The following is a 14,519-nucleotide window of genomic DNA, read 5'->3' on the forward strand; positions in this document are numbered from 1 at the left end:
TATTGTATGGTCAGATACCACATGATCAGTCAATCTTACATAACAAGTTATTAATTCATTTATGTAAGTTAAAATGTGTAGTGTGAAAATTGACTAGGACCATAAGAGCGAAATGGTACACGCCATTGAAAGAAAAGCAGATAAAAATAGAAGTTTTGGTCTAAATTAACTTGAGAATCTTAACAATATCAATTGAAACTACTAGTAATTCAATGTAGAAACTTTACCAACCCCAGAAGATCCAATCAGGAAAGACAATGTCATATGCATTTTTATGCCCGCAATAATGGAAAATAGGTGGTGGTGTTCCTTGGAAGTTTTGGTCTAAATTAACTTGAGAATCATAACAACATGAAACGTATAATTGGTATTGATAGCAGAAACTAGTGTTTATAACAACTAAGAACGATGTTTCCCACAAAAATCGAAAATAGCTATAGTGTTTCCGCAAAAGGAAAGAGGGAAAATCAACAATTCATAGTCCGTGTTCTGCAACTAAACATCTTTGGTTCAGAATAACACCTGAGATTGAGGAGAGAAGAAAGGTTCAGAGAAGGTGTAGAGAAGAAGGAATTAACAAAAGAATCAGAGAAGCAACAAGAAGAGAGTTCACCTTCAACATGACCTAGAATGAGTATTCACGCAACCTTATATTCTCCCTCCTAACACGTGTGCTTTTTCTGACCCCACATGCACATCATCAGCCACGTGTCCTTTCTTTTCCTGCTTCCCACATGTTACACAACATCAATTGAAACTACTAGTAATTCAATGTAGAAACTTTACCAACCCCAGAAGCTCCAATCAGGAAAGACAATGTCATATGCATTTTTATGCCCGCAATAATGGAAAATAGGTGGTGGTGTTCCTTGGAAGTGTTCTTTACCCACCACAGGCTTATCCCCAGTCTCAAATAATAGCTCCAAATCAGGTACATTTCCAGGGTACAACCTTAGAAGTTGTAGAATTCCCCATATTGTGAACACATCCCTTGTCTCAATGAATCCGCATACATTTCTGCATAAGCTTTTCCTTGTTTAATCACAAGCCTAAAGTATGAAACATTTCTTCCCCTCTCCATCATTTCCCTAGTGATTCCTGTTCTCTTCCATGGTTTTAGATCTTCATGGATCCATTTGATGTACTCTGGACATGTTGATGCTGTTGATGAATCTTGGTCTTGCTCAAACTTTGTAGGGTAATAATCCTTTGGGCAGGTATAAGTCATGCCTCCATTGAAGCAGTTCAAAGGGTATTGGGTTTGTTGCCTTCGAAGGTTGTGATTGTTTTGGAAACATTAGTGCTTGTTGCTTTGAACTGAAAGACAATAAATAAAAGAATTTTGATCCCCTGCTAGATCAATACTATTGACTGCATGAGAAATTATACGCTGAATAGGATTGATATGTAGCTGTACAATTTATTGTGTATCTATGATATGAAAAAAAAATGATTCTATATGTTTTTGTATCCCTTTCTCTAAGTGAAGTGAAACAGATAGAATCATACAACAGAAGGTGCACATGTTGAGATTTGAAATTGATATTAAAAAACCGTCTATATGGTAAACAGCACAAATTTTTTACATGGTGATCTAATAATAACTTTTTATGTACAAAATGATATTTGACTTTTATAACAACTATTTTAAATTCATTTAAGATAATTTCTGATTAGTATAAAAATATTGATACTAGTATCAAAATTCAACTCGTATAGGATTATGATGTATTAGAAATAAAAATTAAAAATTAATGCTTTATATTTTATAATACATTAACATATATTTTAAAAAATTATAATTAAATTCATCCAGTAATTATATAAAAAGATAAATCATGAAGAGATATATATGAAAACTAATTCTAAACAAAAATTATTATTAACTATTTTTATATATTATAACATTCTCATTTAGTCATTTTTACTTGTCATCCAATAATAATTTACACAAGTAGTAAAGATTTGTGTCTCTTAATCAAATAATCTAAGGTTTAAATCCTAACTTAAGGAAGAAAAATACTTATCTTATTTGCCCTTATGATTTTCAATAAAGATTAGTATCAATATCATAGTCAGAAAAAAATATCATACAAGAAGATTGAAAATTTGAATTAAACAGTTAAAAAAACTTAAATTTAAATATCATTTCTGAAAACATTTTATATAACACTTAAGGAAGATTTGATTTATTATGTAGTTTTTCTTTTTTCTTTTTTCATACATTTTTTTTACTCATGATTCCAATTATGAATAACATTGGGTGCGTAATTTGTGTGTAGTAGAAGAACACAAGTGGCAGCTATCCATAGAGTTTAAAATTTTTGTTTATATCTTTCTTCTGTTAGAACTGAGAAATCAGCTCCTCTGTTTGGATTATTACTCTCTTTTTTATCTTCTTTTCGTTTTTTTCTCTTTTATTTTATTTTTTTTATCACATCACTTGTCACAACTTTCACTCTCTCTCCCTCTCTCCTATATATCGCTTTCATTCATGCTATCCACTCGGTTTACAGTTTGAAAACAGCACTATTTTTTCTAATTTTTAAGAAAAAGACAAGAAGACATAATACAAAAAATAAATGTCACGGTAATGAAACAAATAAAAGACCAGTTGAGCATCGAAAGTAAATAATCATCTGAAACGAAATTAGATTTGAAACCAATTAAAAAAGAAAAGCTGTACAAAATAAGAATCATATTGAGAGTAACATAGCAAAGACGAGTTTTAAACCCATTTAATTACATGAAAATGAAAAAGTTTAAGAGAGGCTTACATGATTAATCCGATTGATGTAGTTGCTCCAATCAATCATAATCGAAAAATAGATGAAAAAGATGGTGGCTGACAAAACCCATCTAATCACCATGCTCTATGATTGATAAACCTTAAAGCAATGTGCAAGCCTAATGCAACAATTCAGCAATGAAGTTCCACCATTTTGATGTATGAGAATTAGTTTTGGATGTATAATAGTGTATAATATTCACTAGCCAAAGAATTAAAAGATATCTCATACTGTGATTGCACATAAATAGATTTTTGGATTGGCAGAATTAATTTCGTAGTAGTATATGAGAAATAGTTTTGCTTTCATTAGCCATATTTAATGCCATATTCTGTTGCCTAATTTATTTGCTATACATTCATGGGTCAATATTCCATATTAAATGCATGCCTGGCTTGTTTTTTCTGACCTGCAGCCTGAAACCGCGATTGAGCAAAACATGATTTTCTCATGGTCAAGGATAGTTTTCCTTAGGACCTATTGGACGTTATTGTCAATTTTAAGTTTTTGGAAATTTTAAAAATTTAAATTGATTTTAGTTTTATACAGTAATTATTAGATGTCTATAAGCTTTATTTCAAAGAAAGTATATTTAGTAAAAAACTTTTTTCTATTTTGTGTCTCGTTGTTGTTTATTTAATTTACAATCAGTGAATATGTGCACATGAATTGATTTTTATTTAAATGAAAATATTTATGGATTTAATTCTCATTAAATACAAAATGCATGTTAATAGACATAAAAATAAAATAAAATTTATGTCTTATGTGGTTTAATTAATTTAGTTATGATGTGGAAATAAACTATTAGTGAAAAGTAAAATAAGTGATCAAGAAAATCATTGGAAATAGTTTAATTATGGGTCAAATGAATTAATTTAGACCATAGAAAAATGATTATGAGGTGGTAGTGATTTAAAAATTAACTTAAGTGAGGATCAATGACACGTAAGGACTAAAATAGACACAAAACCTATCCCTAGCATGAAAACCCTAACCCTAAACTTAATTGGGCCTCATAGGGGTCCAATTAAAATCAAAACTTGGACCCCCCCAAGCCCTTGGAGAAGGTCGCTGACAATTAGTAGGAATAGGGTGAGTCATTTTTAATTTTAAAAAATGCTTTCCTTTCTCCTACTCTCATTTGTGACTATTCATTTACTTCTTCTTCTCCAAGTTTCCCTAATTTCTTCAGCTTCTATCTAAAATTTCTCCATGGATCTCAAAGCCCCTTCCAACCAAATTAGGATATATTATTCTCTAGCTCAAGCTTTATTTTATTGCATTTAGTGTTGTTTAAGAGTGAGGTATGGGGAGTTTCTTCTCTTTTCTTCATAGACCAAGTTTTCTTCTCTTGTTTTTGAGTAATATGGGTTGTTTAGAGTTGTATTGTACCATGTGTATCTCTCTTTGTTGTTAAAAATGGAAGAGTGCATGTTTATTACTTTGGACTGAGAGCATTTTGTTTTTTAAAAAATTAATGGAAACAGGTTTTGAGGAAGTTAGACCATTTTCCTATTTTGGACCCTCAGGATGTTGTAGAAATTTTTAAAATTTATTCTGATCACTTACACTAATTTTTCTTTATTTTTGTGTAAATATGTAAGCTGGGTTGGTTTGATTTAAAAAAAAAAAATAACACCTTTTCTTGGAAAACTGGGTTGCTCGTTTCATAGACATACCCTAAGGACTAACCACAAAAATTGGCTGGCTTGACCTAAAAAGCTTAAGAAGTATTTTTAGGAAATTAATTGGTAACATCAAGCACGTGTACTGCAGAGGAATATAATAGAGGAAAGTTACTTTTATTGAGAATCTGAGTTTGGTAAAAGTTATGTTGTTCCCTGACCTTGAGAAGTGTCTAGTATTTTTCTTGATTTTTAGAAAATTCGTCTACTATTTTTCAATAATTTTGAAAATCTGATTTTCTGGCAACTGAGATGTTTATTTATTAGAAAAATTGTTTTAGTTTTGAGCCTCTGGAAAAATATATATGGTATGTGAAATGTCAAAGGTGATCTCTGTAAAATATTACGAAAAACAGTTGTTTTACTATTTTCAAAAAATGCAAGACAGTGAATTTTAGTAACTTCACTGCAACTGTTTTTAATTTTTTTTTTAAAAATCTATTAATGAATTTTTGAGTGGTAAAATTTATGAAGGAATATACCTATTAGGGAGTGTCCCTGTAAATTTGGGTGAGAATCAGAGTTCAAATGATATTTTTATAATTTTACGAACTGAGATATCAGCTTATAGGAAAAGTGAAATTTAATTGAAATAATTGTCTTATATATGAGTGAGTTAATTATGAGGATTCCATCTTAGAAGGAGGATACCCATCAATGTTGTGGTTATTAACGGTTAATTTATCTGAGTTTCCTTGTTTAAATTAATTGTGTTGATTAGGAGCGTGATCCTTGGGCAGTGTATGCTGGGTTTGTTTGTGTATGATAATTGGTTGATTAAATGTTGTTTGGAGAATGAGGATCTTAACTTGTGGGACAATTGGACTCTAAGTATAGTGCATTTGAGAAAGGAATGATCAAACTAATTAAATTGTTCACTACGAGAAGTAATGAATTAACTTTTAAGAAAAAGGGTGTGAATCTATTAAATGCATGGACATGTAATAATTAATTACTCTAAGCTATGAGGATATAAATACTTGGACTTAGAGTAAGGATTAGGACCTTTGCGAAGGAGGATTAAGGACTAAGACCTAAATTGAGCATAAGACACTAATAGTGAGAAAGGATTGATAAGACATGAAAATTTTGGGAATCATGAATATTGAGAAATGATAGGAAAGAATTGTGTGAGTTTTGCAAATGAGAAATCTTGGAACTTAGTGTTGTGTGAGATACGAAGAGAGAGGAGGAATCCTTCTCATGTTGGGTCATGAGTGACCGATGGAACATGACATGACATAATGTGGAAAACACTTTGTTTGAGTGCGAGGATGCACATGTTGTGGAGACGCAAAGGCGAAAAATTATAAATTGAATAAAAAAAAAGGATAAAAAACCAAATAAAATATTTAACCTAAAATATAAATAAAATAATTATAAATAAAAAAATAAATGTTAAAAAGGAGAGAAAAATTAAAATTTCAATCTAATCTGACCCGCATGCCTTAATGACACCCAGGGCCAACGATTGATCATAGGTCACTGGAGCTCAAAAGTCTAAGAAATTACCATCATTAATCTAAATTAAGCCCTAAACAAAGGGACTAATTAACTCTTGTTAATCTATTATATTTCTCTTCGTCTCCATTCATAAATCTGACATATATAAGCCCTAAATAAAGAAAATGAAAACCTTCGTCTCTCCACTGTGGATTTTAAGACCACACTATAGTTTAACAATTATCTAGAAATTCTACACAAAATAAGAAAATTTGCAGAACAGTAGATTATGTATCATACAAGAGAACAAAGCATAAGGAGATCACTTGCTTCCGAAAGTGATCCATGTTTCTAACTAGAAAGAGATATTTCATAATATTCAACATTGAAGTGAAGAGAACACAAGGGAACCACACCAAATTTTAAAAGTCACAAAGTAGCTATAAATGAATATAAGTTAGCTAGATTGCAAAGTAGCACTTTATTTTTCATGGAACACGTGTAGTTATGAGACATGCATGTCAATAAATACGCCAAGCTTTTGTGGTAGCTAGACATTGTACGGAAGGTATATCTGCATTTTGAGTTGCACATTTGAGGATCAAAGTGTATATATATATATACTTTATTCTCAATTATTTTAAAAAATAATATCAAATAATTTGTGTTAAAAACTATATTTTTATTTCCTTAACCTATGTATACATATGATAAATGTATATAGGATAAAAAATTGTTAACATATATTTCTTTTAGTATCGAATATAAATTTTAACTAATTTGACCATTTGGTTTTATACGGTTACGTTGGCTTATGGTGTGAAGAATGAAATTGGCATTATTTCATCGATTCATACTTGTTCAAAAGATACATTTAGATAAAAATAATGATTTTGTTAATGACTAATGAAAACTAATTTTACGATTATCCTCTTATCTGACCATTTTTATTATTCATAACGTTTTGATAATTCGTTCTATAAATACTAGCTAGAGACATAACATATTACACCGTTCTGTTGTCAAGAGGAGGAGTGTACATCTCATCCTCTGTTTTTATTCTCTTTCTCTCCACTTGCTTGGAAAGAATGCTACAAGTGGTTAGGGGTTCAAGTAATGATAACAAAAGATTATATATAGGAATCATTTTCTACAACATTTCTGCTTATAAAATTATGGTGGGTTGGCTGATTTCACTCGATCAGTACGAACTTTATGGTTGCATAGAAATAATATTGTCTTAAAAAACTATGTGTCAAATGTAGAGTATGTCCTAATTTTAATTAAACTTAGATCTTTGTCATGGTTGAGTGCTAAGGTGAAAGATTTTGCTTTTCCTATATTTTAACAGTCTAAAGAACCTATATTTGTACAAAAGCTTTGTAGGAACTTTGACACTTGTAAATTTGGCAAAAAGCTTTAAGATTTCAGCTGTCTCAAACAAACTCTAAAAGAGTTGAGGTATCCCTCATATTCCTGTCCTAATATATAATGTGTCTTTGCTGATAAAATGAATAATTCTTTAGAAATATTTGTTATACTATTTAATCAAAATTAGAGTCTTATTTTCAAAGACACCCTAATCTTAAATGTGTTGACTTTTACTGTGGAAGTTACTAAGATTAAAGTTTTAATTATAATAAAATAGTTTTTTAAAACAAGTCTACACCTAAATTTATCACTCCAAAACAATTCCTAAGTAGCAAACTGAAAACATCGCTTTTGACTATAACGTGAGCTTGAAATGTTTGACTGCATTTATTACTAGTAGATGATTGCATTGGATTGACACTGTTGCTGTCTGTGGTTTTATTTGACCATTCGTTGAATTCCCTCCTTCCATGTTCCATCCACCTTTCTGCCATTCACTTGCCGAGTCAACAGTAGCAAATGTTCTACAAATAAAACATAAAGGCAAAGAAGATTAAGAAAATTATTATCATGTGACCTTCCTTCATGCGTACGTATACTACAGGTGATATGTTAATAATAAATGTATTAAAATGTTAATAACTCGTTTAATGTACTTTATGTACGTTCATCAAATTAAAGGAGCTTTTGATTCTCCCTGCTCTCCAACATCCTTTTGAGTTATGATAAATTTAAATAAACATAATGGCTAAGAGACTTGACTCATTTAGTTTTACAAGGGATTCGTCTAATTCGCTTTTTCAAATATAGGACCTGAGTTTGATATTTAAATTTCACCATAAATTCCCATTGGGGTGTTGGTGATGCCTTCCTAATCCTGACCTTGCATGGAGTCAACCTGCTAATCTAAATTAACCTTATATAGTTACCAAAATATACACACTATAAGGTTATAAGGCCAAGTGTGCCCTTGATATTCCGTTTAGTTAAATTAGTTGTGAATGTCTGTTCAATGATATGTGACTATATGTGGGAGTAGAATTCATGTTGAATGTGTTTTGAAAAGTCATGAGAAATAGCTGACAAAAAACCCATCTAGACCTGAAGGTAGATGAGTTTCTTAGTGGAGTTCAAGATGACCCGTATTGTCATTTGCGTTCAAATAGGATGTGATGTGATTTCTCTTCATAAAATAAAGGAACTGTACTTTTTCTACTTTATTTATAATTTAATTTGTTGCAGTTTGGTACGAAAATCTTATACAGCCATTATATAATGTAACATCAACTTATTTTATGAATCTGATCTGACAAGATATATCATAATTCTTTTACGATTTACATAAATCAGATTCTTTTTATTTAATGTGAGAGGGATGTATTGTACTCCACTCTCACAAAATTTTATTACATCAAAATAAATTATATAATCCAACTCAAATTATTTTATATAATTAAAGTAGTTGAATTGGTTGAACAAAATATACAAATTATTATAAATTTTTTGATATTTATCTTTGATTTTTATGAATATAAAAAAATATTATTTCATGTAATCAATAAAAAACAATAATATTCACAAAAGGGTATGAGATTATCAACGACTGAAGATTACAGAATATGTAATTGTGTATACAAAAAGGCTCTAAACCTACTCCCTAAATCATCACTCTTTCTCAAACCTTACCAAAATAATCAGCATGCAGTGATAACTCTACTTGTGAGTAAAGCAGTACATTAGTCCTTAATCCTTAGAGTTTTTTCTCTCATTTATAATTTGCCTTTTGATTAAAATTAAAGCATACGTTCCAATCACTAAACTAATTAAATTCGAATGATGCTAATCCTTATGCTTGATTGAATGTGTAAACTTAGAATCTAGGACATTGTGAATAACAATAATAATAGGTCATGGTCTTCTATTTCTAATTAAGAAAAATGAGAATAAGTTGTTCCTCTTGGTCATGTTTGCCATAAAGAAGAAAGAGAAACATCATGTCTTGTAGTAGCATTCATTCATTTCCTGGTATGTGTTCGTACCCTGCAATGCCATTAATTGGACCCTCCATTAATGTCCAAGTCCTTCCCTTTAACTGTCTCTGTTGGTTTTGAATCCTGCACTGACTTTTCTGGAAGAGAATCCGCCATCAATGCATTCCATTTTTTTTTCTCTCCACAATTAATGCTGTCACTATCAACCTCACTGCAATCTTGCTTCTCTCTCACCCCACTTCAGTGCAAATTGAAAACCAAAAAAATGCAAAACGCACACCCTCATTAAGACCCTCCTCCTCTTTCATTGTTTGTGCATCTTCTTTGTCTCAATGATGATGCAACCTCTCAATGCTACAGCACACGCATTTATTGCACACTTCATCAGCTTGAAACTCGCTGATCATACTTGCAAGCAAGCCCCCATCCAATAGCAATGCCACCTCAAATCAACTTTTTAGCATCTCCAAGTCCTTCACTATTTATTTATGCTCTCATTGCATTGAGTGCCTCAAGTGTGCCTTTGGGGTGATTCTGTAGTGTTGGAAATATAAAAGAGGAGTGTGGACTTTAAAAGGGTACTCTATAAGTTTGTTGCTTGTGATATTTGTACTTTGTTCATGTGCTGTGGTGTGTGTTGTTGTTGAGAGAGTTTGAGAAAGAATAATGGGAAGAACACCATGTTGTGACAAGAAGGGTTTGAAGAAAGGACCTTGGACAGCTGAAGAGGATGAAATTCTTTCTAGTTATATCAAGAAAAATGGTGGTCATGGAAGCTGGCGTTCTCTTCCAAGGATGGCAGGTTTTGACACTTTGATTGCTCTTTTCTTGTTACTTTGCTTAATTTGTATTAGCTTTTGTTGAAATCACTTTAGTTTTTGTTAAGTATGTTAATATGTTACATAACTTTGTTTAAATTCGGCTTTATTCCTTGCTTCCAAGTGACTTGGATGATTTTATTTTGGTCCCTTTAATGTTAGTGACATAGTTCCATTGCACTGAGTTATTAGAAGTTTACAACAATATTGGGTTGAAGAGTAAGAAACTTGTGCTGTCTTTGGCTATATTCACATTCATGGAATGATGCTATGATAACATTAACACATGACATACCAATTTAACAGCTATTGAACAAGTGAAGTGAAGCTTTACCACTTAACTCCTCTTGACCTTTTCCCCTACTCTTCTTTTTCAAGTTCTTAAAAGTTAAAAGGCAGGAATATGAAAAGCAAAGTAATTTATAGTATAAGACAAATTTAATGCCGTACTTGGAGGTTGGAGCATTATATATTACGTTTGCATTACTCTTTTTTCATGTTAAGCTATGAGCCTATGATCTTATTTTGCTCTATTTCTTTTCTTCTGTCTGTATCCTAATCTTAACCAAAACTTGAGCTTCATTTTCTTTTCATTAGATTTCTATTGCAGACAAACTTGTCAAGTGCCCATGACTCCTCCACTTTGGACACTTAATCACAAAATTTTTGTTCTTTTATTTCCTTCAAACCTTTGTCAAACAAATAAAAGAATACTTGACCATTTATTCTGTTTTTTTTTTAACTTAATATTCATGACCTCTACGTTTCCATAGATTTATAAGATTAATTTTCACTTTCAGGTCTTCTTCGTTGTGGCAAGAGTTGCAGGCTTAGGTGGACAAACTATCTGAGACCAGACATTAAGCGTGGTCCCTTTACTCTTGAGGAAGAAAAACTAGTCATACAGCTTCATGGCATCCTAGGAAATAGGTAAACAATTAATTGAGCTGAGCTATACATTTCTGTTTCTCAATATATCTATATAAATAAATATTAAATAAAACAAGGTAAATCTTGCTTTTAATATTTCCTATACAAATATTAAAAAAACGGCAAAAATAAGGTGAGAAAAAAAAACTTTTTCTTAAACCAAGCGTACCACCATTAGATTCCCATCTTTTGTCTTCTGCCTCATATCCATAAAACCAAGACATAACAAATGTGTGATACATTTTTATATGTGCTTATTGAGCCTTTTCCTCCCAACTCAAAATCTCAACTTCGCTGATTTTTTCAAGATCCACTCATTTTGTGACTGTGAAAGACCTTCTAGACCTCTCAATATTTTCTTTGCAATACCTTATAATAAGAGAAATTCTATGAAAAATTTAAGGGTTTTTGGTACTTTTATTGAGAAACTCTCACTCCCTCTTTTCCCTCTTCCTTGGTGTGGCCAAACTCGTTTAATTATTAGCCTAAAAAGATACGAAAAAACAACTAAATCAGAACACTTAGACTTCTCTGGAGAGCAACTCTATTATAATAAAAGATTGTTCGGTGAACTATTATTCTAACACAGTACATAAAATTGCTGGTTTGTTTCTTTGAATTACCTGAATCAGTTCAAATTCATATTTTAAATGCACATTTATGACTATATACATTGAACAAATTCTCAGGTGGGCTGCAATAGCCTCTCAGTTACCAGGGAGAACAGACAATGAGATAAAGAACTTATGGAACACCCACTTGAAGAAGCGTCTCAAAAGCATGGGGCTTGACCCCAAAACTCATGAACCATTGGCCTCATCAACTTACCCTTTTCACAAGGCACCTGCATCTGTCTCCACACGCCACATGGCTCAGTGGGAGAGTGCTAGGCTCGAAGCCGAGGCCAGACTCTCGAACGAGTCGTCAAGGTTCAGCCACAACACCACCAACAATTCCAACTCTGATAACAACAAAACCACTGATTCTGACTACTTTCTCCGCATTTGGAACTCTGAAGTTGGAGAGGCATTTCGCAATGTTCATCATCACAAAGCTGATGATGACAACAACAACAACAAAATCACTACTAATACTCCTACTAGTTCCTGCCACAGTCCTCTTTCTACAGGGTCATCTTCCAACAAGTGTGAGTCAATTGCTACAAATGCAGACTTGGCTTCTAATGCACCAGAAATTATCACACCCTCTAGCATTGTGAAACAAGAGTTTGAGTGGGGGACTCGTGGTTCCGACTCGTCAAGCTCTAATGACATGGAAGACTCATCAGACACTGCTTTGCAGCTCTTGTTGGATTTTCCTATAAACAATGACATGAGCTTCTTGGAAGGAAACTCTTTTGTGTGTCCACTTTAGTGCATGTGGAAGCATGAGTGATATTTTGTGTCATGCAGCTTTTTGTGTTGGTGTTTTGTAATATTGCTATCTATATAAGCAGTTGAAGAAGTAGGAGAATGACATGACTTGGACTTTGGCTGAATATGGTCATCATTAATCAGCATAGGTGTGGCATCCATCAGTGTGGATTTTTTTATAGTTAAGTCTTATTAGGAATATAGTAAATGTTAATTGCACGTGTTGTCTTTGATTATGTTTTGAATATGTTGTTTATAAGATTTCGGTATACAAAACCATATTAATAGCAAGCAAGAAAATTAAGTACACAATTCGCAATTATAACCATCCATAGCTCAAAAGATTCTAAACTGGATCCTTCATAGTACTTTATCATATGGTCTAGTGTGATCCGAACTCAGAAACCTGTGAAATTCACATTAGCTTCACTTTGAGGACATTTCCTCTGCCTTAAAATTTCTCACTTTTCCTTTTCTCTGTATTTGAATACTTGTATTTAAATATGAGAGGTTTAAAGGTAAGAGAAAAAGTTTGAGTGATGATATACACTTCACTGACACTTATTATTTTTCTTTTTCTTTTTTTAACGCATCATATTATTTATCATATTTATACTTTTCTCTATTTTCTCTCTCTAGATATCATCTTGATGTTAGCTATCCATGAATACTTATTCAAGTTTTTCAAACCCGTGTAGCTTAGAGCATTACCAGACTCCAATTCAAGAATTCAATTTGAGTTCTTCACTCTTTTTTAGTAGGTACCTCATCATTACATAAATATTTAAAATTATTTACCAATTTTCAGTCTAATGCCAGAAACTCAACTCTTGTTCTTAACTTATTTTGAGTGAGTCTTATTTTATCTCTGTACTTACACTAGAACCTTTATTTTTACTTGGAAATTTATTTATTTTTAACTCTTAAGTAGTTTATACGAGTAACTTCTATTCTATACAAACTTTTATTTACTCCAATGAGTTGCTCTTAGATCAATGTCTTAGGTGTTAATTCTATACTTCGATCTACAATAGAAACTCTTTAAATTAATACTCGATAAATTAATAAACTCTTTAAAATAATAAATTTATCCGGTTTCGACTTGGACTTATGTAAAAAATTGAAAAACTCGATAAAATAATAAGATAATAATTTTTCATGAAATCTCTTTATAATTTTCGGTTCCAAGAAAATCATAAATTAATAATTCATAGAAACTGAAAAAAAATATATTACACTCTATTGAAATATGATTTAATAGTTACTTAAGACATGGATGATTTTCCAAAAGTAATTTATATATGTCAAACTTGCTTAAGAATACACTGAACACATTTACGTTGAGTCTCAAGGTTTGTTGCCTCGTAATTCTAAGAGACATAGATTAATCTGTCTTTTTGTTTAATATGTACAGTATAATTGCTTGAAAACTCTTTAAATTAATAATTATTAATTTATCGATAAATTAATAACTCTCTAAATTAATAAATTTCTTAGGTCCTGACATTATTAATTTATAGAATTTTAATTGTATTTCATAAATTATGAGAAACAAACATGTTTAATTTTTTTTTTGCTAATTTATATAAAATAACTATTTATTTTCCGTTTGACCCTAGACTATGTCATTGTAAGATTTTGTTGCATCTTGACTTTCCTCCTAGAGAATGGTTTATGTCCTATGAATTTCAAGATTTTTTTTTCCTTTTTATATTTTCATACATGTTCAAACTCCAGTTTCACCCAATTTTAATTTATTAGAAAACCAACTAGTGTCCTTCTGTCTCAGAATATGAACCGTAGTGAGCAATAAACTTGGCAAAATATCCCTAGCCACACCAACCAGAGATATCCTACTCAGGTATACATGGAGCATTCATCCTGGACTACCGAGCCAAACAGCTCAGGACCTTTTCAGTTTTCATTACACCCCAACATGACCAACAAGGAGTAAAAGGATCTAAAGTAACAAAATGAAAAATAATTAAAATATCATGACTCAAAGTAAATGAAGTACAGAATTCATAATCACATAAATGTAAGCTAATCTTATGAAGAGACCGGTTACTCCCAAGTCCTAAGTACAAAGACCGGTTACTCATAATATCATTATAGT

At 31.5% G+C, this 14,519-nt stretch overlaps 1 protein-coding gene and 1 pseudogene across 1 annotated transcript; one reads left to right on the top strand and one right to left on the bottom strand.

Annotated features, from left to right (window-relative positions):
* Window positions 1-782: 782 nt before the first annotated feature.
* Window positions 783-1,364, bottom strand: LOC114397400 (annotated as a pseudogene).
* Window positions 1,365-9,484: 8,120 nt separating this feature from the next.
* LOC114396019 (transcription factor MYB41-like) lies at window positions 9,485-12,582 on the top strand. Its single transcript, XM_028357920.1, has 3 exons — window positions 9,485-10,084; window positions 10,901-11,030; window positions 11,720-12,582. Exons 1-3 carry the CDS (start codon window positions 9,949-9,951, stop codon window positions 12,402-12,404), a joined length of 951 nt encoding a protein of 316 aa, XP_028213721.1. The 5' UTR covers window positions 9,485-9,948; the 3' UTR covers window positions 12,405-12,582.
* Window positions 12,583-14,519: the final 1,937 nt, after the last annotated feature.

This window comes from Glycine soja, chromosome 18, assembly GCF_004193775.1.
Source record: "Glycine soja cultivar W05 chromosome 18, ASM419377v2, whole genome shotgun sequence".
NCBI classification, from domain to species: domain Eukaryota; kingdom Viridiplantae; phylum Streptophyta; class Magnoliopsida; order Fabales; family Fabaceae; genus Glycine; species Glycine soja.